At 40.3% G+C, this 26632-nt stretch overlaps 1 protein-coding gene across 1 annotated transcript in view; it reads right to left on the bottom strand.

Annotated features, from left to right (window-relative positions):
- LOC136129709 (uncharacterized) overlaps window positions 1-26632 on the bottom strand; it is a gene marked incomplete at its 5' end in the record, with an annotated part of 268536 nt that overhangs the window by 190066 nt on the left and 51838 nt on the right. Inside the window, 2 exons of the mRNA XM_065886016.1 lie at window positions 17369-17593; window positions 23066-23158. Of these exons, the coding sequence (XP_065742088.1) occupies window positions 17369-17593; window positions 23066-23158 (318 nt within the window). The remainder of the gene's footprint in view (window positions 1-17368; window positions 17594-23065; window positions 23159-26632) is intronic.

The following is a 26632-nucleotide window of genomic DNA, read 5'->3' as shown; positions in this document are numbered from 1 at the left end:
TCATTTGTTTCCAGGTATTTTTTTATTTCCTCTTTGATTTAATCAGTGATCACTACGTTATTAAGTACTGTATTGTTTAGCTTCCATGTGTTTGTATTTTTTACAGATTTTTTTCCTGTAATTGACATCTAGTCTCATAGTGTTGTGATCAGAAAAGATACTTGATAAAATTTCAATTTTCTTAAATTTACCAAACCTTGATTTGTGACCCAAGATATGATCTATCCTGGAGAATGTTCCATGAGCACTTGAGAAAAAGGTGTATTCTGTTGTTTTTGGATGGAATGTCCTATAAATATCAATTAAGTCCATCTTGTTTAATGCATCATTTAAAGCTTGTGTTTCCTTATTTATTTTCATTTTGGATGATCTGTCCATTGGTTTAAGTGGGGTATTAAAGTGTCCTACTATGAATGTGTTACTGTCGATTTCCCCTTTTATGGCTGTTAGTACTTGCCTTATGTATTGAGGTGCTCCTATGTTGGGTGCATAAATATTTACAATTGTTATATCTTCTTCTTGGATCGATCCCTTGATCATTATGTAGTGTCCTTCTTTGTCTCTTCTAATAGTCTTTATTTTAAAGTCTGTTTTGTTTGATATGAGAATTGCTACTCCAGCTTTCTTTTGGTCTCCATTTGCATGAAATATCTTTTTCCATCCCCTTACTTTCAGTCTGTATGTGTCTCTAGGTCTGAAGTGGGTCTCTTGTAGACAGCAAATATATGGGTCTTGTTTTTGTATCCATTCAGCCAATCTGTGTCTTTTGGTGGGAGCATTTAGTCCGTTTACATTTAAGGTAATTATCGATATGTATGTTCCTATTCCTATTTTCTTAATTGTTTTGGGTTCATTATTGTAGGTCTTTTCCTTCTCTTGTGTTTCTTGCCTAGAAAAGTTCCTTTAGCAGTTGTTGTAGAGCTGGTTTGGTGGTGCTGATCTCTCTCAGCTTTTGCTTGTCTGTAAAGGTTTTAAATTCTCCATCAAATCTGAATGAGATCCTTGCTAGGCAGAGTAATTTTGGTGGCAGGTTTTCCTCCTTCATCACTTTAAATATGTCTTGCCAGTCCCTTCTGGCTTGCAGAGCTTCTGCTGAAAGATCAGCTGTTAACCTTATAGGGATTCCCTTGTGTGTTATTTGTTGTTTTTCCCGTGCTGCTTTTAATGTTTTCTTTGTATTTAATTTTTGACAGTTTGATTAATATGTGTCTCAGCGTATTTCTCCTTGGATTTATCCTGTATGGGACTCTCTGTGCTTCCTGGACTTGATTAACTACTTCCTTTTCCGTATTAGGGAAGTTTTCAACTACAATCTCTTCAAATATTTTCTCAGTCCCTTTCTTTTTCTCTTCTTCTTCTGGAACCCCTATAATTTGAATGTTGGTGCATTTAATGTTGTCCCAGAGGTCTCTGAGACTGTCCTCAGTCCTTTTCATTCTTTTTTCTTTATTCTGCTCTGCAGTAGTTATTTCCACTATTTTATCTTCCAGGTCACTTATCTGTTCTTCTGCCTCAGTTATTCTGCTGTTGATTCCATCTAGAGTATTTTTATTTATTGTGTTGTTCATCATTGTTTCATCTTTAGTTCTTCTAGGTCTTTGTCAAATGTTTCTTGCATTTGTCTATTCTATTTCCAAGATTTTGGATCATCTTTACTATCATTATTCTGAAATCTTTTTCAGGTAGACTGCCTATTTCCTCTTCATTTGTTACGTCTGGTCGGTTTTTATCTTGCTCCTTCATCTACTGTGTGTTTTTCTGTCTTTTCATTTTGCTTATCTTATTGTGTTTGGGGTCTCCTTTTTGCAGGCTGCAGGTTCGTAGTTCCCGTTGTTTTTGGTGTCTGTCCCCAGTGGCTAAGGTTGGTTCCGTGGGTTGTGTAGGCTTCCTGGTGGAGGGGACTAGTGCCTGTGTTCGGGTGGATGAGGCTGGATCTTGTCTTTCTGGTGGGCAGTTCCACGTGGTGTATTTTGGGGTGTCTGTGGACTTATTATGATTTTAGGCAGCCTCTCCGCTAATGGGTGAGGCTGTTTTCCTGTCTTGCTAGTTGTTTGCCATAGGATGTCCAGCACTGAACCTTGCTGGTCATTGAGTGAAGCCGGGTGCTGGTGTTGAGATGGAGATCTCTGGGAGATTTTCACCATTTGATATTATGTGGAGCTGGGAGGTCTCCTGTGGACCAGTGTCCTGAAGTTGGCTCTCCCACCTCAGAGGCACAGCACTGACTCCTGGCTGCAGAAACAAGAGCCTTTCATCCGCACGGCTAAAAAGATGGAAAGGGGAAAAAATCATAAATCTTGCTCTCAAGGTCCACCTCCTTAATTTGGAATTCGTTGCCTATTCATGTATTCCACAGATACAGGTACATCAAGTTGATTGTGGAGCTTTAATCTGCTGCTCCTGAGGCTGCTGGGAGAGATTTCCCTTTCTCTTCTTTGTTCTCACAGCTCCCAGAGCTCAGCTTTGGATTTGGCCCCGCCTCTGCGTGTAGGTTGCTGGAGGGTGTCTGTTCTTCGCTCAGACCGGACGGGGTTAAAGGGGCAGCTGATTCGGGGGCTCTGGCTCGCTCAAGCCGGCGCAGGGGGCGGGCGGGGGGGGGAGGGGGAGGAAGGGGCACTGCGTGCGGGGCAGGCCTGTGGCGGCAGAGGCCAGCGTGACATTGCACCAGCCTGAGGCGCGCCGTGCGTTCTCCCGGGGGAGTTGTCCCTGGATCCCGGGACGCTGGCAGTGGCGGGCTGCACAGGCTCCCGGGAGGGGAGGTGAGGAGAGTGACCTGTGCTCGCACACAGGCTTCTTTTTGGCGGCAGCAGCAGCCTTAGCGTCTCCTGCCCGTCTCTGGGGTCTGCGCTTTTAGCCGCGGCTCGCGCCCGTCTCTGGAGCTCCTTTAAGCAGCGTTCTTTTTTTTTTTTTTTTTTATGCGTTACGCGGGCCTCTCACTGTTGTGGCCTCTCCCGCTGCGGAGGACAGGCTCCGGACGCGCAGGCTCAGCGGCCATGGCTCACGGGCCCAGCCGCTCCGCGGCATGTGGGATCTTCCCAGACCGGGGCACGAACCCGTGTCCCCTGCATCGGCAGGCGGACTCTCAACCACTGCGCCACCAGGGAAGCCCTAAGCAGCGTTCTTAATCCCCTCTCCTCGCGCACCAGGAAACAAAGAGGGAAGAAAAAGTCTCTTGCCTCTTCGGCAGCTCCAGACCTTTTCCCGGACTGCCTCCCGGCCAGCTGTGGCGCACTAAACCCCTTCAGGCTGTGTTCACGCCGCCAGTCCTCTCCCTGCGCTCCGACCGAAGCCCGAGCCTCAGCTCGCAGCCCTGCCCGCCCCGGCGGGTGGGTGCCGCTCGGCCCTGATCCTCTGTGCGGGAATCTCCCCACTTTGCCCTCCGCACCCCTGTTGCTGTGCTCTCCTCCGCGGCTCCGAAGCTTCCCCCTCCGCCACGGGCAGTCTCCGCCCGCGAAAGGGCTTCTAGTGTGTGGAAACATTTCCTCCTTCACAGCTCCCTCCCACTGGTGCAGGTCCCGTCCCTATTCTTTTGTCTCTGTTTATTCTTTTTTCTTTTGCCCTACCCAGGTACGTGGGGAGTTTCTTGCCTTTGGGGAGGTCTGAGGTCTTCTGCCAGCGTTCAGTAGGTGTTCTGTAGGAGTTGCTCCACGTGTAGATGTATTTCTGGTGTATCTGTGGGGAGGAAGGTGATCTCCGCCTCTTACTCTTCCGCCATCTTCCCGGAAGCCTCTAGAGGTAGCTTTAATCTCAGGGGACGGGTGAAGGAGTAGATCTGTCATTGGGTGAGAGACTTTGTAGGTAAAAGGAGAAACTGGCTAAAATTATAAGTCTTGGACTAATGTGGATTGTCGAATACACATGAGCCCCAGACACAGAATGAGTCCTTACTATTTACAAATTCTCAATTTTAGGACTCTTATTCAGCAGCATGTGAGCAATTGGGTTCAGGCTGAAAGTCAAAAAGAGACCTTCCATGGCACAGAAATCTCAGGGCAGGGCTAGGGAGCAGAGTGGTTATGTGGTGCTTGGATACCAAAGCCCAGCTGGAAGGAGGGATCTTTCACACTTGAAAACTTTTAAAACCAGTGGTGAATTAAAACTAATCAAAGCCACAACCTAACCCCAACTTAGCTTAACTCTAATCAGAAAGATCACTCTAGCTGCCTGACAGAGGCTGCTTTTTTTGTGCGGGGTAAATATTTTCTATTTCAGTCTTTACAATTCATTTATACACAATATCTGGCATACAATACACAACTATGAGACATCCACAGAAGAAGGGAAATGTGATGCACAGATAAAAGAGAACAGTCAATGGAAACTGACCCACAGATGACTCAGATGTTAGCCTTAACAAATACTTTAAACAATCATTATAATTAGGATAAAGAAATAAGGAGAAAGATGGAAATAACCGGGGGAGGGAAGAAAATTTCAAGAGTGAACTTTAAAAATGTTTAGGGTACTTGAAAAATTCATTGAATGGGCTTAACAGTAGAAATGAACATGGCAGAAAAAGGATAGATGACCTCTAGCAGAGGCCAGTAGGAAAGTCCCAACTGAAGCACAAAGGCAAAAATAATGAAAAAAGGGGGGAAAAGAAACCCCAACTGATCAGAGCATGTAAGATGTGTGGGACAGTAATAAGCAATCTAAACACATGTAATTGGAGTCCTAAAAGGAAAAGAGAAAGACAATGGTGCAGAAAAACATGTGAAGAGATAGCGGCTGAGAATTTTCCAAAACTGATGAAAGACATCAACCCACGAAACCAGGGAATTCAGAAAATCCCAAAAAGAAAAAGGAAAAAGGAAACCTGGGCATATCATAGTCAAACCAATAAAATCAAAGATAAAACCTTAAAAATAAAGGGCTACCTATGATATTTAACAGAAAAGTCCATTATTGAATGTCAAAGGGGCATACTTTCCTTATCATGAAATCCAGAATTAATATAAAAATATTATCTATCATATGGAAAATTCTACTTCCATTTTTTTGTCCAGCTTTTTTGCCCTGCAACTCTGATCATAAAAAGTTACTTTTATCTCTGGCAGTGAACAAAATGTTACCAGAAACTTTGGTTCAGTATAAGCTCTACTTTTTGCTCCTTGGTAGGCTGTTTCTTGCCTGACATCATACCGTCACTTTATATTTATCATAAAACTTATAATTCTTCAGCATTGCATTAAAGACCCTAATGCTACCTCACCACAATCTAACTTTCTAGTTTTATTTTCTGTTAAACATATGTTAAAATATGTAATACATAAACATGCAAATTAAATATGGTCAAATTTATTGACAATATATCTGTCTGCCTCTCTCTCTCTCTCTCTCTCACACTCACACACACACACACACACACACACACACACACACACACAGAGTCTACTATTTTCTCATGACAGCCTCTTCATCAGGACATACCTCTTCCTCCCCCAAGTTTTGCTCATTATAACCAAAGAATCTCGTGTCTTCAGTCTGGACAATATCTTTTAGGGCATAATTTCTAATCTCCAGGCTTTCAAACAGAAGTACAGGCAGAGATACTGGTGAGGCCCAGACATGAATTTGGAGACTTAAATGTTTTCATAACAATTACTAAGATATTCTAAGCTTTTTGAAGTTCTTAAAACTTAAATAATAACAGTATTAACAAAAGACCTCAGTGACCTCAGAAAAGGGCATTTTAAAAATTTTGTTGAGGAGTACAGACTATCTAATTAAAATACTGGTTGTACATAGGCCACATAATTTAAGAAACACTGTTATATTCAGTCCCTTGCTCAGTTAGAAATCTTTTCTGTACTACAGGGGATAGTTCAGTCTCTATCTGAACCCTACACGGATAGGAATGTTTGCCAATTCATAAGGTAAACCAATTCCTTGTGAACAGCTATTTATTAGAAAGCTTCACTCCCTCCTCAGCAGTTATGGTGTCATAAGTGCTGTTCATCAAATATTTCCAGCTCTTCACCTTCTAAGCTTATAGTAGGATTGCATGTCCAAGCCCCGTTGTGGTTGGGTGGGCCCTTTGACTAGTTCTGGACAAGGACCTCTGAGTGGACAGAATATGTGTCACTTCTAGGCCAGGGCACTTATTATTGGTTCTAGATTCTCCAGAGTTTTCTTTCATTTTTCTCCTTTGCTACATTGACCAGTGACCAGTCTTTGACTTAGAATGAGAATGGGTAAAGCAGAGCCCCTAGCTGTCCTGAAGTAGACACATAGCTTGGGTGAAAAATAAGCTTCTGTTGAATTAAGCCACTGAAATACTGGGGGGTTTTGTTACCATAAAATAACCAAGATAATATTGACTGCTCCTGCTTTGTATTGACTCACATCCAGTCTTAACTGTTCTATAAACATGATTATTATACCACAATAGCTTCAGAGCCATATTCTAAGTCATTGGATATAAAGTCGAAAACCTAGCGGTTCTTTGCCAGCGTCATGATAAAACCAACCGTAGAGGAGAACGCAAATACTCACGTAATCTGCACTACAGTGGATAAACAGAATACCCAACAATGCTTCAGTTGTTTGTGGTAAGACTACAGTGACGCTGCTTGGATATTTCTTTGGTTGGAATTCCTATAAATGCATCTTAAATGCTTTTGACTTTATATATAGTTTACCTCAGTCCTAATTGTTCAATCCTGCCGTGTTTAATTGCTTCTCTGATTTAAAAGGGAAGCTATATGTCCTCATGGGTTAAAAGCATGGGCTTTGGCATCAGACAAATGTTAAGATCAAATCCCAATGTAACACTCCAGTAAGTAACCTGTCATTTGGGGATGGATCTTTGTTTCACCATGTATGAAGTGCTGGTGGTGGAGGTGGAAGGGGTGGGAAAGGAAGGACAGTGGTGATGAAGGGAAGGTGGCAATTTGGGAGAATGGGAAATGAACAAAATGGTGTCTTCTGGGACTAATATTCTGTAGGGAATAAGCATAGTTAAGGAATTAAATAAATATACTTAATTTGCATTAGAAAATAGCGAAGTGTTCTTTCTGAGGCAAACAACTCTGGACAGATGACTGGGAATTGATGCCACAGCACAGTGTAATCTAGGTTATCCAGTGAGAGCTTAATAATACCATTATTTTCCTTTCCATTCCCTTAGCCAAGATAAATAAACAGACATATTAGCTCTAATTCCCAGTCTTTCTGCTGCGGGATGAAAGAAAGTAATTATTCTTGGAAACTTATCTTGGTCTAGGGATCAAGGACAGAGGGTGGTAACAGCTATAACTATCATAGCTTCTGAATAGAAGAAGGGAGAAAACCTTACACCTACACCGTTGGAAAACCAGTGCTCTCATGTGCACATGTGACAGTTCCAGTTCCCTGTTTTAGAAATCAATTTTTTGAGTTCCTTAAACCTAACAGTAGAGCATCAACCATTAACATGTATCAAAAGCTTACTAAATGCAAGGTACTTTTAAAATCACTTTATCCTTATGAACACAATCACCACAGTAATCCTATGAAGTTGATTCTATTATAGCTCCATTTGACCAATGACACAACTGAGGCAAAGAGAGCTGGCCCAAGGTCACACAGAAAATAGGTGTAGAGGGTAGAGCTGGGATTTGATTCCTGGCCATGTGCTCCAGAGCCATTCATGCCATGCTTCCGAAATGTTGGAGGTGAACGTCAGACAGCCTACCTTGGATTCCTGATGAAGAAGCTTAAGACCATCCCTCTACACCCTATTTCCTGCTTCTCCTTATACAGGCTGAGGAGCTGGGCTCCTTCCCACGTTTCTCTGTATTCAGCCTGTTCTCTCCTTAATTGCTCCCACTGAGTTCAGGCATCAAAAGTAGACACAGAACTTACCAAGAGAAAACGTCTCCAACAAAACTCCATCATTAGCATCCCGAAAAACTCCATCATCCAGCATCCTTAAAGAATGAATCTCTCTGACTATATACACATATATATGCATAAAACCGAATCACATTGCTGTACACCTAAAACTAACACAACATTGTAAATCGACTATACTTTAATAAAAAGTAAAATAAATTTTTAAAAAATGAGTCTTTCTGAGGACTAGATTCATCAGATAGCTTACAAATTAGTAAATCTGAGTAAAAATCTTCCTAAAATGAGGGCACAAGTCTATGATCTCTCAAACTTACAGTCCCTGAATTGAATTTTGTGATTTCTCAACAAAGAATTTAATTATTTAAGAAACCACTACAATCATACGATGATGTCCTCAAGGACGTCATCTAGCAGTCACCCAAATTTGATTTGTGTAAGAATTTTACCCAAAGGAGTTTATTAAAAATGCAGATTTCTAGGCCCATTCTCATCCTTTAGTCAGTAAGTCTGGGGTGAAGCTCAGGAATTTGAATTTCTACAGGCATGTCTAGGTAATGGTGATTCACGTGGTCCTTCAGACCACACTTTGAGAATCATCATCCAATATGGATGCCAAGACAAGACAGGTTTGTGTGTCCTTGATCATATGTCTAATTGACTTCATAGCTTAGGGCAGCCACATTTCTGTCTAAAATCAAACTGATTCATACCTGAATAATTACTGGCTAAAAAATATGGCCTTTCCACCATTTTTCCATCAAACATGACTGAAATCAAGAGGAAATATATGGCATGTCATCTCATTACATCGCAATTCCATTACCTGACCTCAACCTCAATGTGTCATAACTCATCTCTTCACATGCTACTCAAATGTTCAACTAAGAATATTTCACTCTAGGGAGATGGCAAAATCTAATTGAATATTTTAATTTAGAAAATTCAGTTCTGGGATTTCTTCCCCTACCCTCCCCCCTTTTTTTTCTTTTTTTTGAAGTGAAAACAAAAGTTGAATTTTCAGTTTTTCCTTGTTAGGCGAAAGATAGATTTTTCCCTTCTTTGTCCCTGAGAGTTGAAGACACTGGGGAAAAATTGGGCACAGCCCATTACTTTTACAAACCCCAGTGACTGAGCCTCAATGCACAAAAAGATGGCATTTCTGAACATCTGCAGCATGATTAGATCAAAGACCAACAAATTAACCACAAATGGTTTTACAAGGAACAGGCAAATACATCATTTGGAAAGGATAAAACTTTTGGCAATAATTGCTAATCAACACTTTCCCTTTGGGAAACCCACACTGTACCAAAGATACCTGGCAATGTATTAATGCCTGTGCAGCGTTTTACATTTTACAAAGCTCTTACATGCACAATATAACATTTGATCTGCGTGTCAATGTAGTTAATATTAGCCCATTTTACAGGTGATCGAAAAAAAGCTTTTATAAAAGTAATGATGTGTTCATGTTTTCCCAGCTACTAAATTATTGATTTGACTATGTCAAAAGCCATATCCAACTTCAGGACTTCCCTCTGTTCATTCAGTCAGTCATTCATTCACACACCTTTATTAAATGCCCATTTGTACTTAAGCACCATTTTTGGCACTAAGGATAAAAATAAATAAATCAGCTCTTCTTCTTGAGCTACAATCTGGTAGTGGAGGGGATATGCAATAAACAAATAAGACAATATCAATAGTGATAAATGCTCTAACTTATCACTAGTGATATTGAAACAATACAAATAAATTAGAGACGCACTAGAAAATGACCAGAGGAGGAGCTATTCTGTTAAGAAAATGTTGTCTCGGGAAGGGACACTTAACCTGGGACCAGCAGTGTCAAGGTTTGAGGAGGAACCCCACTAGGCAGGAAGCCACAACTAACGCAGCCTCGTAATAAGAATGAGCTTGGTCTGTTCAAAGAACAGAAAGTGAGTCTCAAATGAAATACACAAGCAGAAAAGTCACATGAAATAAATTAGAAAGGGGGATAGAGGCCCGATCACGTAAGGCTTGGAGGCCCAGGTAAGGAATTTGGATTTTATTCTAAATGTAATGGAGAGCTACCAGGAGAGCTTAAGCAGAGGCTTGACATGCTCTGATTGGCAGTTTACTAGATTGACCTTCATTGGTCCTTGAGTTTAGCGATTTTTTGTTTGTTTGAACCCGAATTCTTTTCCTGCCACCACTGTAAGCGTTGAGAGCCCCGTCAGTTCAAAGTCATTGAGTACTGCTTGGTACACCTATGAGGCAGATGGATAGGAAAAGATAGCCAGCCCTGTTCTTTGCAATTACCAGGCCATGTGACCTTGGAGAAATTCTTTACCCTAGTCAGCCCTTTGCGACTTCACTCGACGTTCATGGGAGAATTAGTGCCTTAAAAGTCATTGTAAAGCATTTTGTATAGATGTTGAAATATTAAAACCTATTCCCTCTGAATGTGAGTGAGTTCAAATATAGAAGCAAGTTCCTCCTCTTTAGAGAATTCAAAATGATTTGATTGTTGAATTGCATGCAAAGTGAACAAGAACGACTATTTTGTAACTAGGGCATTCTTAACCCTGAATAAATCAGATGTGAACAGATGTAGAGAACAGACACAAAGGACAAAGTTGGATTTATGGCATTTTGAAAGCAGTTCCAATAAAATAAAGAATGTTAATCTGCATAAAACACCAAAAGTTTTAAAAAGTTAAAACATTTTTCAACTATAAAGTAGAAAGCAGTTGTCTCTTTGAAGTCTGAAATGTGAGTCTTTTGAATTTTTAGATGTATTCATTCATTTAAAAATACTTATTAAGACAGCCACAGTTCTAGGTGCCAGAGATTCAGCAGTGAACAAAACAGACCCCAGTTCTTGCGCTCAAGAAGCTTACATTTTAGTGCTGGCAAATATGTTTGAGTGACCACCTGTCAATATTATGTAATACAGCAGCCTCATTCCCAAATGAGACTGGTAACAATGATTTGATTATTGAATTGAATGCAGAGTGAACGACAACGACTAATTTGTAACTAGGGCGCTCAACTCTGAGTAAATCAGATGTGAACAGATGTAGAAAACCGACACGAAGGACAGAAGAAGAGACAGAAAGAGCGAGGGATTTGGCTTTAGAAATGGAAATAAACCTGGTAGAAATACAAAGAAAAATTACAGGAATCGATGAGTAGTTTACAGATTTGAAAAATCAACATATCAGTTCTTGCCATTTTCTGTAGGGTAGTTTGTGAACCTCGGTGTTTGGACTGTGGGCTCCAATCTCAGCTTCAAACTTCTGGTCAAGTTCTCATCTCTAAAACCTCAGTTTCTCTAATCTGCAAAATGGGATTAACAATAGATTGCTCTGTGTGAAATTTGCACTGATCGTGTGTATTAAACACATAGTGATGAAACTGGCACAGTTCAGGCACTCAATACACATTATTCTTCCTCTCTGCCAGACTATGAGACAATGAGAGCATGACTTTTTGCACTGATGGCCCTGAAACCCCTCACATCACTCAGTAACAAGAAGTAGAGGCAAAAGAGCATCCAATAAATTTAATGGAAACTGAGTTTTCTTAGAGGGAGAAATCAAGAATGGATTAACTGATACTTCTTGAAGGCATGTTTTGGAGGGCTGGAGAAATCTAACAGAGAGAGGGAAAGGAAGAGAACATGCTACATGGAGAATTATTATTATAATGAAAAACTAATTATAGCCACCAGTTATTTCCTACATGCAACCCGCTATGCTAAACAATCTATACATCACATTATTTAATGCTCAGAAAGTCTCTATGAATAAGGTAACAGATTCCCGTTTTACAAATGAAGGAACTGAGGCGAGGGAGATTAGGTAATTTTCCTAAAGTGATGAATGCTAAGTAAGTAGCAGAAGCAGACCACTGTTAAAACAGCATATACCCAGTGACCACTCACACCACTCAGGAGAAGCCATTTACAATCAGGACTCTCACAAGTCTGGGGGAATCCTTGACCAGCGGAAGTGACCATTTCAAATACTGACCAAAAGGGCTTCCTCCACTGATAGAATGGCAAACTTTTTAAAGCCACATGATATAATATACTCCAGGGCTATCCACTATGAATGGTAATAATCAATAATCAATAAAAGCAATCAAGCTCTAGTTTTCCTAAGACCACTCCTTCCAAGGAGTTATTAAAATCATTTCAATTCTTTGATATTAAATGTCACACAGAAAATAACCTCTTGCAAAATGTTGGGTTCATCATATTTTAAGAATTAATACTTTAGGTCATTTTAATCAGTTTCTGATACATGCAGTTTTCAGAAAGCACTTCAGGGAAGAACACTGGGGCCACGACTAATAACGACAAGGATATGAACTATATTCTTCATATACATATTGGAATCAGAACATGACTGAAGTACTTTACCATCTTAAGTATTTAGGAAGCTTTAAATAAAAAATAAATTTGCCTATTTCACTGAAATTGAGCATCCTTTTTTCAGGCATAAAACTTCAAACTTATTAATTTCATGGCTGTATTTTAAAATGGGTGCCAGTACCAGCTAGATGACTGCATGATAAGTGTCTTAAAAGTTCAAGAAAAGGCACTAAATTTTTCACAGTATTTGTGTTTCATTCTCAGTGTAATAAAAATATGCCACCCTTTGAATAATGAATAATAGGTTCTCAGTTTGATTTACCTGCATGGATTAAATGTCATGTTTGAAAAGTTGCTATTTTATTCATATTGGATTTCCCTCCAGTAAAACAAAAATGGTGCCCATCTACTACTATAATAATGATACCTTGCCACACTGATGTATAAATAGTAACTGGATGATATACTTCTTAAAATTCTATAGAACCATGAAAGAGTCTGGTAACACAGTGAGTTTAAGTCAGGTTTTCTCTGGAGCTTCTGAGGTGCCTATTTGTGCCATTCAATTAGCCAAAACCCACTACAGTAGGGGAGCCTTATTTCTTTTTTTCTTTTTGGCTGTGCCGTGCAGCATGTGGGATCTTGGTTCCCCAACCAGGGATCGAACCCACGTCCCTTGCATTGGAAGCGCGGAGTCTTAACAACTGGATTGCCAGGGAAGTCCCTAGACCTTATTTCAAAGATGCCAGATTTACGTATTGAATTCTAAAAGGTTGAAGCAAATTGTTGCTTCTTCTTTCCCACTGAATAAAAGGACAGTTCATTGTCACCAGTTCTTCATGAGCCCCTCTATTACTTTTTCAGGACCACCATAGCAAAGTACCACTGACTGGATGGCTTTAACAATAAGAATTTATTTTCTCACAGTTCTGGAATTGGACATCCAAGATCCAGGTGTCGGCAGGATTGGTTTCTTCTGAGGCCTCTCTCTTTGGTTTGTCTCCCTGTGTCCCCACATGGTCTCCCCTCTGTGTGTGTCTGTGTCAATCTCCTCTTCTTTAAGGACACCAGTCAGATTAGATTAGGGCCCACCCCAATGTCCTCATTTTAACCTTACTCACCTCTTTAAAGACCCTGTCTCCAAATTTAGTCACATTCTGAGGTACTGGGATTTAGGGCCTCAGCCTACGAATTTGGGAGGAACACAGTTCAGTCCGTAACAGCCCCCCTATTTATCCACTTCCATCTCCCACATCTCCTTTTTCACATACACGCAGCGTAACTAAAGGACAAGACATGGCACACAGGACGCAAATGCCTTTTGGGTGAACCAACTCTGAATTTAGACACATAATGATTCTTTTTCCTTAAGCACACGAGGTTATATTTGCAGAAGCTACCCAAGCAATTTAAAAAGACAGCCCTGACTTTATTTCTCCAACTCTCGATGTCGTTCTTGGTCACAGAAGGGGCTAAATAAGTTCTCCAGTTATCTATTGCTGCATAACAAACTACTCCAAAATTCAGTGACTTGAAACAACACTTTTCTATATCTCCCCATCACGTAGATCAGAAAATCGGAGATGACTGAGCAGAGTAGCTCATCTACTCCACAGGGCACATTGGCTGGGGCCACTTGGTGCCACTCTTCTATTACCTGTATTTTTTTCCTAAGTTTGAAGTGATTATATATTTATTTATCAACTCCACTTCTCCTTTGCATAGTTAGACAGCTATGACTAATAAAGTGAAGGTAAGTGTGAACTCAGTTAATGTGGTCCCAGAACAGGAACACATGCTTGTTGAGAACTCTACTTTTACTTGTAGATTTTTTAATTCTCTGATTTTCTTAACAAAGAGCTTAAGTTGTCTTCTGTCATCAGAAAGGCCAATACAGCTATTTTTCACTTGAAAATATCAAAAATCATCTGGAGAAATATCAAAAATCATCATATTTGAACATCTCCATCTTACAATACAGGAAAATGGACGTTAAAGTGTGGAAATATTTGGGACAAAGTCCAAATGACAGTATCAGAAGTAGGACCGTGGGTGTTTGGAGGGCTATTACCTTGGGCTTACCAATCGATATATCTGCTGCCTCACTTAGAGGCTTGTCAAACCCTATAAGCAAACTTTTCACCTTAACCTTCAATTGTTTGCCTCCTGGTCCAGCCTGATACCAAAGAGAAGCCACCTTTGATGCTATAACGTTGTACCCTCATTCCAAGCTCCATTAACAATGTAACCTTACAGACGTATAATGCAGACATTTCCTCAGCAGACTCAGTGTTTCTCCTGCAATGAAGACTTGCCCTCTCATTTGGGCAATACCTTCTCTGTCCCTCCTGTCTGTGTAGGAATAGCTGACCATCTCTCCTCGGTTAACATTGGTAAGATGTCCTGCACTCTCAAACAACCATATGAAGCCAACTTCTCGTGTTCATGGAGAAATGACCCTGTCTTAGGCTTGTACATGAAAAGAAATGATGTAAATATCTTAGATGCCCCTATATCAGTTACATACACAAGCACATCTGTGTGTTTTTGTGTGTGCATTCCTATTCCTATTGGAAAATGACATTTCTTTAAACCTTGCTGCTGTACCTGTCAGTCTCCCATAAACTGCTAGCAGAGTGGCTGGCAGGCAGAATTGTGTGGTTAGTGGAAAAAGTTGCCAGAACCCAGTGGAATGAACAGAACTTTGAGCAACAGCATTTTCATTCTGAAATCAAACAGCGTCAGATGACTTCTCTTTCCTGTCAAGTTCTAGAGTGCTTTTCTTGCGTTTGTTTTTGTCCTGAATTTTTTGTACTTTTCTTACATACACTGAATGTGGAACACCCTAGTAGATTTCTCTGGGGATGCAGGATTTTGCTAGGTGATACCAAGGGATGGATATAATTCAGTGACATTTTGTCAGGCTCTTAAAGAATAGATTTTCCTTGGCTGTGGCAGGAAGTCATTATTTTGGTTTGTTTGCTTCTGACACAGGGAAAGAAAATTTGGGGGTGTTACTTCACCTATTCCAAGATACTTTTTGTTCTGTTTGGCAGGAAGGGGAAAATGCATTTCAGTGTTTGAGGAACAACCAGCCTCTTCTTTCCCCTACGGACTTGATGTGCTTTTCAACACTGTGAACAGTTTTGGGCAGCATCCGTCTCTTAGTGGTTTTGCTCCCTGTCCCTGAAGACATTCTTTTTATTTTTAATTTATTTATTTTTTTTGCGGTACGCGGGCCTCTCACTGCTGTGGCCTCTCCCGTTGCGGAGCACAGGCTCCGGATGCGCGCTGGCTCAGCGGCCGTGGCTCACGGGCCCAGCCGCTCCGCGGCATGTGGGATCTTCCCGGACCGGGGCACGAACCCGCGTCCCCTGCATCGGCAGGTGGACTCTCAACCACTGCGCCGCCAGGGAAGCCCCTGAAGACATTCTTGATGCACCTCTTCATCCTCTAATCCCTCCTGACATTTAACCTGTAGCACTCTCTGTTAGGATTATTCATCAACATGCATGGAATATGCTCAAAGTAAACATAGCAATATACGTGGCTTCTGCACTCAGAGTTCACACCTCTATGGGGGGAGCTGGGGGATGGGCATCTAAACCAATAATAACAATAAAAAGAACATTTTATAGTGCTTTTCAATGTACAAGAGCTATTTATGCAGATGGCTCTAGATAGCAAGCTCTTCGAATGCTATATTTGGTAGCCTAGCTCCAAGATTTAAAATGGTAGGTACTTAATTAAAATGTACCAAAAGAATGTAGTTGCCCATTAAGTACAGATTAGACCTGTTTTAAAATTATTAACTAAAATCTTAGCTAGCACCACACTCCTGAAATTTCTCTGATATAAGCAGTGAAAACCAAGATATCATGTCAGGGGCTGAATTACATCTGCCGCCCTCGTGTCACTTGTCCTCAAAGTCTGGTTCTATGGGGACAGTGGGCTCCCCCAGGGGGTAAGTCCTCTCCATACCCACCCCTGACTAACACCTCTCACATCTATCTCACACATCTTAACAAGGCTTTTGGGATCATTTGTTAGAGAAGAAATTGTTAACCACCCTTGTTCTCAAGCAAAGGTTAATTCAAAAGTTGTTCAAGATATAAGCATTCATCATATATATTAAAATGAAAAGTCCCCTGGAAAGCATTTATGGGCTTCCCCATCAAAGAGACAGAATAATTATAACAATAATAATCACAGAAGCTTCTGAATTCTTACTATGTATTGACAGTGTGTATTTCCACAATCATCTCAGTCATTTTTCGTAATGCTTCTGATAGGCAGATATTTTTATTCCCATTTCACAGATGAGCCAACTGAGGCTCGGTTCCTCAGTGAGTCTTGTCAGCTCGGGAACCTTGTGCTACCTACACTGATTCTTACAACGTTTGTCTTATTCCTTCAAATTAATAGCGTAAAAAGCAATTCTATATTTTCAAACAGTCCATTCTCATGCCTGGCATCTAATGCACCAGCACGCAGTAAGGGTTCTGGGACTAACCCAGCCCCTTCCTTTCTTCTCCTTGGGCTGGAGTTCCCTGTCTTCGTCAGTCTGGTGCCGATGCCCCAGAGAAAGCTAAGCTTATCCTCTCTCCTTCCAAAGGTGACTTGAAGATCTTGGACCCCCGCTTCTCATCCCTGCATCCAGGAACACTCTCTAATCTTACCTCCCCCTTCCTCTCTCGCCCAGCACTGTCTCCTCCAGATTCTCTTTGCTTGGTAAACACATACCCCTATATCCATAATCTATTCTCTGAACAACCTCCAACATTTCTTCTTACCTAAATCTGGGTTCTCACCTAAAATCCGTGTCCCTGGCTGCCTACAAATGTATATACATACCGCACATAGAACACACACGTTAGTGACCTCTTGTCATGTAAATCCTGAAAAGGTGAAGAATTATACCAAGGATCCACAGTAATGATCTTGATAAAGAAGGAGGGCATTCCGTTTCACCCAGGACTACGGGCGTCCACGTACCGGCCACAGCGCAGTGCTTGGTTCATACTGAGTGCTTACTGGGTATTTGCTGAATGAACGAACGAAATCCTTTCTGTTTACTACACAAAGCTGAGTACCTAAAACCACCTCTAGAGGTGAAAAGCTGGACAGATAGGAGCAGACAGTGGTACGTGTGCAAAAAGACCAGCTTACCACATAAAGGCTTTCGTGGAAATACAGCCCCACGTCATAAAACTTTCCATCATGCCTCACCGGGTGTGTTCTGGTCTTCAGCTGCTCCGTCAGGCACCACGGCAAGACACGGCCACCTGGTCGACCGAGCAGGGACACTTTGAGGAAGTAGGAGCCTTGGGGAGCCTTGTTCTTGAGACCCCTTATGCATTTCATCTGTATTTGAAGAGGCTGAGGTGACCGACTCTGCTCAACCCAAAGAAAAGACAGGTTTCTTGAATTTCTTGAATGATGCAGGAACTGGGGAAAACCACACAATTAGCCACAGTGTGCTTCTCAGGGAGGGAAAAATAGACAATTATTTTTACTCAACCTGTAATTGTCAGGTATTAGCCGTGATAACAGAGGAGGACACACGACATGTAATTAGGGGGTCAAAAGGCAAGCCTACCGATTATGCGAGGGAAAGTTGAGCCAGTTTTTAAGTGTGGTATGTTAATGATCTGTGACATCAGAAACCATTCATCTATTATAATAAGACAGAATGAACAGGAAACCAACACTTCTAAAAACCACACAGTGGGCCTCTTAAGATACCTGGGATGGGTGAACATGGGCAGTAAGCTTGAAAGGTGACAGCCCTTACCTCTCATACTAATCACAGACCATGGACCCCATTGATTAGTGATGTGCAAAACAGGTCAGACTAACACCTCACCTGATCAAATACTTGTATTTAATTTGAACATGAGGTCACCCTGCCCCACAGGCTTCAAGTGAGATTCAAAAAATAAAGAAAGAAGAGCATTTCTATGTGTTTTAACCTAAAACTTGGCATAAATTGCATGTAACTGAAGTATATGACTGAAGAATATTTTACAGGACATTTGAATTTCTTTGCTTACCTTCGGCTGGGACAAATAGGCCATTCATTTTTGGTAAATGTTAAAAGTAGGTACAAATTGATAAGGTTTTTAGTGGACTATTGTTTCAGAATACACAAAAATTAAACTGGGATTATTAATAACTCAAATGTCAGAAAGTCATGTTTTCCACCCTAATAGTCTTCAGAATAATTTGACCTTGAAAAATTCTCTATTACATCATGCTTTAAACAAAATTAATGTCATTTTTGGAATCAGGTTACTCTCCTAACTACCTGTGTTGGTAGCACCACCCGTTAATCTGCAGGTAACAGTAAGCCCTTTTTAATCCTGCCTAGACTTTACTTTGTGACAGATAATATATATTTCCATATACACAGTATGCTTCTGGGATCAAATCACAGTTAAACCAACAGTGAAAGTTGCTAAACTTCTTTTGTTTCTTTATACAACTCAGACTTAAACAGTAATCAGAATAACAATTATTTTTTGGTTTAATTAGAAAATCTTAATTAACAATAGAGACTTAACCTTAGTATTTTGATTTCCAAAAATATTTTAAAAATTAACACCATGTGAATAAACAAGACAATCTCTTTAAACCTCAAGGCAGGATTACTGATGCAGGCAGACTGAGTTATTAAACACATTCTAAATTAAATGCCTCTATGAATTTTATACTGAGATATACTGTGATAGTTTTGCATGCCAAATGTGACATTTTGTATTTTAGATTCATATTCTGCAGTAATTTTGGAAATGTCATACAAACAAAGGTTTTGTCATTTACCAATGGAATTACTATGCATGGCCCCTCAGCCATCTCTTTGCTGGCTCTTGTCGTTGTTTCCAGTCAGCAAGCCATAAAAAATCTTTATCTCTCTGAAACACAGCAATTTGGAAGATAATCGAATCCTGACTAGGGGGCAGAAAGGCCAGTCTGAGGAATTATACCACAATCTCTCCTGCATTTACAACCTTCCTCAGAGCAAGTGTCAGCCAAGTAGGGAAAGGAGATAGAAGATTCATCAAATCTCAAGCCTTGTCTCATTTGCATGGTGTCAAATCTGCCCCATTGTCTAGTGAGAACCCAGCCTGGTGCCATGGACACCGTTTTGAGGAATTCCAGTGGCTTCACGATGGAGCGTTTTAGCTGTTCAATTTTAGCCTAGAATTCTCAAAATTAGTTACTAAGACCTGATAGAACTCTGTTTCTCTAAAGGGTCCTATGGGAAGGAAAGCACAACAGGAAAGTGAGTCGATGAAATTGATCTTAGACTTATTACATCAGAGGAAAAAAGTCTCAAGAGCCTCACCTTCCAGCAGGGCTAAGGCCATGCTGCTCCCTTTGATTGGTGGGTTACTTCTGTGAGGATATCAAGCTTGGCTACGCTGCCTTCTTTACAAACATTTAGGTCTGCAATTACTGGTTGACTTGGAGCTCTGCAGCAGGTATAGGAAGAGGGGAGATATAAGGAAGAGAAATTGACAATGCAGGATAATAAAAAAGTTTGCCTTTGGTACCACTGCCCAATCTGATGTGTCCCTTAAATGTTTTCTCAGAATAACTGGGAGTTAGAGAAACACATCACAGATGCTGCAGTGGATTCAAGTCGGGAGGTGAGTAGTTTTTGAAATGAGACCCTATAAAGTATGACTCACTATATGAGCTACTGATGTCCCAACAATTAAAATATGGCTTGTTTCAGAAATCAGAAATTTGATAAAATATGTTACCACTTCATTTTCTACCACCACCCTTTCAATCTTATAACTTGTTGGAGAAACTATGGGGAAAATTATTTAAATAGATGAATAGCTGATATGACATAATCATTTTCTTTTTATTTTAATGCAATGTCCAGAGATCAAGATCTATTTCTACCCTCAGAAAGTTCCCCAGGCTTTTTCCTCCTATTAACATTTACTAACTTGATCTGAGGTTCTTCTTTATCGATTTTTCTTTCTTCTCTTTTTTTTTTTTTCTTAGCTTCACAAGTCTTAACAGCCAGCATTCCCCTGCTTTTCCAAATTCATTCGAATTAAGAAGGATCTTGTATTTCACTTCTCCTGACTTAAGCCTAGTTCCAGCAGCAGGGCCATCTGTGACAATGACAGTCCCCCCACCAGAGGAATGGCCTTTTTGGATCTCACAGCTGATTTAGTTTCCTGGGATAGAAATGATTCTCCTTAATTTAGTTAGAGCTACACTGACACAAGAGTTCATTAGGACACACATTTGCTGGCAATTCAATCTCAAATTAAATACACTTTGTTGTAAATTTTATTACTTTTAAACTACTGTATCTATTGTCTGTAATGGCCCTATTATACCGTTATGAAGGTAAACCGATTTCATTAGTAAACCTCAAACATGTTATGTAAACCACAGTGAGATGTTTTCCTCAGTTTCTTTCTTTGTTCCCTTGGCAAGAAAGGTAAGGCGCTCATGAAATATCCTAAAGACTTAATCTAAATAATTAGATGCTGAATTCATGACAATCATCTTACGAGGGGAAAAAAAAAAAAACAGCCTTCTCATTTGTAATTCCAGTTCTTTGTAATTAGAGGTTTTCTAAAAATACCTTCCCTAGTTAAAAAGGAATGCAATGCACATCAAAAGGTTAATACACAGCTCCAACATGACACCAGGTACCTAGAGATAAGTCTAGTGATTTGCGTCCCCTTGGAGCCATCATGCTGTAGACCAGGAGCCAAACTAGACATCAGCTCACTTTTGAATTAAGACTTGTGGCATAGTATGCTTTTTTCTCCTTGTATACGGCACTTATTAATTTTGTAATTATATTAATATATGTGTATGTTTGTGCACTATATAAAATCTAATTTTATAAAAATCCCCCCACCGAAGTCCACATTAGTCCACATCCCAGAGATAAATGGTGGTAAAATACTGAGGTCTATTCTTCACAGCTGGGTAGCTAGACACATTTTTTTTTTTCCCTTACAAAATGAGACTGATGCTGTAAATATTTTGTAACCTGTATTTTCCACTTTGTGTATTATACATATTTTCCATGAGATTACTCTTTTTCTAAGTACAATTTTTTAGCAATGTCTTAGTATTTAATTCTAAGTGTCTACCATAACTTACTGAAACAATCCCTTGTTGTTGGATATTTAGGTTAGTTCCAATTTTCATGACTGTAAGTTAGCCTATAATTAACCCTCTCTCACGTATAATGTGACATCAACCTCCCTGGTCATTATGGGATAAAGTCCTATCACTAGAAATGTTGGACAACAGCCAGGACATGGAAGCAACCTAAGTGTCCATCGACAGATGAATGGATAAAGAAGATGTGGCACATATATACAATGGAATATTAGCCATAAAAGGAAATGAAATTGAGTTATTTGTAGTGCGGTGGATGGACTTAGAGACTGTCATACAGAGTGAAGTAAGTCAGAAAGAGAAAAACAAATACCGTATGCTAATACATATATATGGAATCCAAAAAAAAAAAAAAAGTTCTGAAGAACCTAGGGGCAGGACAGGAATAAAGATGCAGACGTAGAGAATGGACTTGAGGACAGAGGGAGGGGGAAGGGTAAACTGGGACGAAGTGAGAGAGTGGCATGGACATATATACACTACCAAATGTAAGGTAGATAGCTAGTGGGAAGCAGCCACATAGCACAGGGAGATCAGCTCGGTGCTCTGTGACCACCTAGAGGGGTGGGATAGGGAGGGTGGGAGGGAGATGCAAGAGGGAGGGGATGGGGGATATATGTATATGTATAGCTGATTCATTTTGTTATAAAGCAGAAACTAACACACCATCGTAAAGCAATTATGCTCCAATAAAGATGTAAAAAAAGAAATGTTGGGTATGGGAGACATGTTAGTCTATACCTTATTGAGCATTGAAGGGACACCTCAGCAACATATAACCCTGCCCACACAGCGTATTTTCTCAGGTACTGAATAGTATTCACAGACAGGTCTCAAGGTCTCACTCCAGATGCTACTTTATTGTCACTGCTGGTAGGATTAGCAGTTAAGGAGAATGGCGATGAATAAGCAGCGCTGATGTATAGCGAGGTTTCTCAACCTCTGCACTGTTGACATTTTGAACCATGTAATTCTTTGTTCTGGGGGCTGCCGGGTGCAGAATAGAATGTTTAGCAAGATCCCTGGCCTCTGCCCACTAGATGCTGTTAACAGCCTCCTCCCTAGGTCCAGTCACGACAATCAAAACTGTCTCCAGTCATTGCTAAATGTCCCCTGGGGGCAAAATTGATCCCTGCTGTGAACCACTGACGTACAGTATTAACTCATATTTATTTAGTGCTCAGCATGCTCAAAGCACTCTTTGAAATACATTATATTTATCATCTCATTTAACCCTTAAAATAATCCACCAAGGTATTATTATTCCTGCTTAACCGATGAAAAGCTGATGCTGAGTGAAGCTGAACATCTTGTTCTAGGTCACATACTCAAACAGGGCGAAGCCCAAGATTCAAAATGAGACCATCCAGCTTGAGAACCTCCTCTGAACCTACACCCACCACTCCCGCATCTCCTGTACTGCGATGGAGGGGCAGAAACTGCCACATCCCAGTCGTAGAAGTTCCTACACAGCATCAAGGATTTGGATATTCTCTGAGAGATATAAAGCCGCATCTCCAAACTATCCTATATAAATGAAAAGGCACAGATAAATCCCAGGGGGAAATGGGGTCATGGGTCTCACAAACCTGAATCTTCCGGCTGAATCAAACTAAGGGGTGCCTGTCACCTATAATTAGCCCATATTTAATCCATCGCAAAACAAACAAACAAAAAAATAAAATGCATTAAATGTACCGCTAAGGGAACGTACTTCTCAAATGTTTTGTCAGTCTTTAAACATGACATAGGAAGGTATTCACTGAGTCCTTCCCCTTCAAATTTCAAATCCTGCAAAAAAGAAAACAGAGTTAAAAAAAATTATTCAAAATACACTTGAAACATCTATGTAAAAGTTGGCTTTTCTAAGACCAGGGTATGCTGACTCTTAAAAGGTTAAGGTTCTAAAAAAAAAAAGGTTAAGGTTCCAAATAAGAACATGGGAATTATACCATTAGTAGCCACCTTACCATGGCATCTGAATTTTATCACCCCACTTAGTTAATTTTTGGCCAAGAAGGTAGAGAGAATAGTAAACGATCTGAAAAAAAGGAGAAATGCCTTGTGGATACCAACACAGCTTTCTTCATCTTTGCAAGAATATTTCTTGCAAAGAATATTTCTCTATTCTTGCTCTCTCTCTCTCTCTCACACACACACACACACACACACACACACACACACACCCTATAATAGTACAGTTTAACAAATTGGAAATGGATATGTGGCTGGATGTGTAGGATGATAGTGATGTTAATAATAATTGTGATCATATAATTTGTCATCCAATCTGGGACATTTGGGGAGTTAAGGGGAAGTTTTAATTATTCTAGGACAACAGGCATAATCCAGCACTATCCCTTGCAAACTGTAATATATAGTAATCCTATTAAAGCATTCCTCCAGATGTTCTGAAAGGGTATCATATAGGCAAATGTCAACATATTTAGTGAAAGTGAATAAGAGAATGAGAGACAGACAGACAGACAGAGACAGAGAACTGATAATGGAAGCTGCAGCCCTTCATAACCTAATCTTGGAAATGACATACCATCACTTCTACTGTATGCTACTGGTCATACAGATCAATTCTGGTACGATTGTGGGAGGGGATTACAAAAATATATGAATAAGAAGAGGCTGGATCATGAGTCCATAGTAATTATGAAATCCAGACAAATGTTGGAAGTTCCTCAAGATCTGGGAGTAATTCTCTGTGGCTCTCAGCTGTGTCCTCTGGATTCTTGGTTCCATCTTCTGGATCTTCCTTCCTTTTTTCATGAAAGGTAGCACAAGTTTGCAGCTAAGTAGTTTTCTCACCCTTCTTCCTGCCAGTAGAATTTTAGAGCCCAGAGGCCTCTTTTTATTTTGTCCTCTCTCTCGTCTTTTCAATCAAAGCAGGAGATTTCTCTGCTTATGTAATTCCATTTAAGACTTTGTAAGTCTTTCATGACTCTTAGTGGATTCTACTGCATTAGACAAAAGCCAAACCCACAGATTTCTTCAGGAGAAGACCTTCTCTATCACAGGCTTCCACTGACAGGATGAGGGGCCATAATCTTAAATCCCCCAGAAATCCTGTTGCTTCATTCAGAGGAACTATACGGCACACCCTTGATCCCTTTAGAATGCCTTTTGTCTGAGAGAATACTACTCTGAGGCATCACCTCTGACATTTCTGAAGTCTTAACAAAAGGTTTGACTGTCACATTCTTAGTTTCATCCTTGAGCCATATTTTCCTGGTATTTGGTCTTTGCATGGAAGCCATTTCTTCATTTTATCACCACCTACCATCTTGCAAGGCTGAGAATTTCTTTAAAAAATCACGTCATGACTTATTTGGTTTAACAATCCTTCCTTCAGTTGATCTCTCTCTCCTCACATTTTAAAATAAGCAGCAAGGAGAAACCAGGTGTCACTGACAATCCTCTGGTTGGAAATCTCCTGAGCTGGACCACCCATTTCATTAGGTACTTTTTCTACTTTCCACACAACTACAGGCAACAGTGTTGCTAAAGTCTCTGACACTCTGTAATAAAAATTTCCCTTCCTCCAGTTTCCAATAAGCCTTCACCTCACATCCTTCTCAAAGATCAGGAGGCTTATAGTAGCATCTTCTTCAAGGTCCTTTAGCCTTCTCTAACACTCAACTCAAAGTCCACTACACAGTTTCAGTGCACTCTCACACTTTAAGTTTTGTTACAGCAACACTCCACTTCCAGGTGCCAAAGTATGTATTAGCTACTTATGGCTCCATAACAAAATATCTAAAACTTAGCAGCTAAAAACAACAAATATTTACTATTTCACACAATTTCTGAGGCTTAGAAGCCCAGAAGCCGTTTAGCAGGGTTTTCCTGGTGCAGGGTCTCTCATGATACTGCAATCAAGCTTTCAGCTGGGTCTGCCATTGTCTCAGGGGTCAGCTGAGGCTGGAGAATCTGTACCTAAGCTCAGTCATATGTGTGTTGGCAGGTCTCGGTTTCTTGCTGTTGGTCAGAGGCTCCACACATATCCATGAAAAGGTACAGGAAATTCGAAAGATTGCAACATATTGGTATAGAGGAGAAAAATTTGCCAGGGTCATATGCCAGCAATAGATGTCGTGTTGGCTTGTTGATATTGTGTTTGGCTTGGATAAAAAAATTTCTTAATGCAACTCTGCCAAGAGGGTTTCTAAAAGAGGTATATGAGAGCCATTAAAATAATAGATATTTTCAAGTTTATTACATACTAATTCAAGTGAGAGTTCATAAAAGCAATGCTAATCTACACTTATTGAGCACTTATACCATTCTAAGCAATGTACTTTATTCAGTCTCTCATTCTACAAGCATTTGTTGTGGGTTTGCTTTATGCCAGACACTGTGCTAGAAGCCAGGAATACAGTGGTAAACACACACACACACACACACACACACACACACACACACACACACACACACACTGGAATACTATATCTGACATTATAAAACCTTGTATCTAATAGATATAATAAATAGAAAACAAATGAGAAATGAATAAAACAATGGCAAGTATGGTAAGCACAATGGAGGAAACACTCCAAGGGATACCATAAAGAACAGTTTTAGGGGACACAGTCGTAGAAAGGTGGTCATGGAGACAGTGATTTTTAAAATGAGATCTGAGAGGGAGGGAAATAATTTAGTCATGCAGAGATTAGGAGAAATTGATCATTGCAGGCAAAGAGAGCAGCATGTGCAAAGGTCCTGAGGTAGGACATGGTTTTGGTATTATAAAAACACTGAAAGCAAACCCCAAGTCTACTGTTGCTCCTAGAAATGAACCTACCTAAGGAGAAAAAAGACCTGTATGCAGAAAACTATAAGACATTGATGAAAGAAATTAAAGAAGATACAAACAGATGGAGAGATATACCATATTCTTGGATTGGAAGAATCAGCATTGTGAAAATGACTCTACTACCCAAAGCAATCTACAGATTCAATGCAATCCCTAGCAAACTACAAATGGCATTTTTCACAGAACTAGAACAAAAAAATTCACAATATTTATGGAAACACAAAAGATCCCAAATAGCCAAAGCAATCTTGAGAAAGAAAAACGGAGCTGGAGGAATCAGGCTCCTGGACTTCAGACTATACTACAAAGCTACAGTTATCAAGACAGTATGGTACTGGCACAAAAACAGAAATATAGATCAATGGAACTGGACAGAAAGCTCAGAGATAAAGCCATGCACATATGGTTACCTTATTTTTGATAAAGGAAGCAGGAATATA

The sequence above is a fragment of the Phocoena phocoena genome, chromosome 10, assembly GCF_963924675.1.
Source record: "Phocoena phocoena chromosome 10, mPhoPho1.1, whole genome shotgun sequence".
Lineage (NCBI taxonomy): Eukaryota > Metazoa > Chordata > Mammalia > Artiodactyla > Phocoenidae > Phocoena > Phocoena phocoena.
This window is presented reverse-complemented; position numbering and strand designations above follow the sequence as displayed.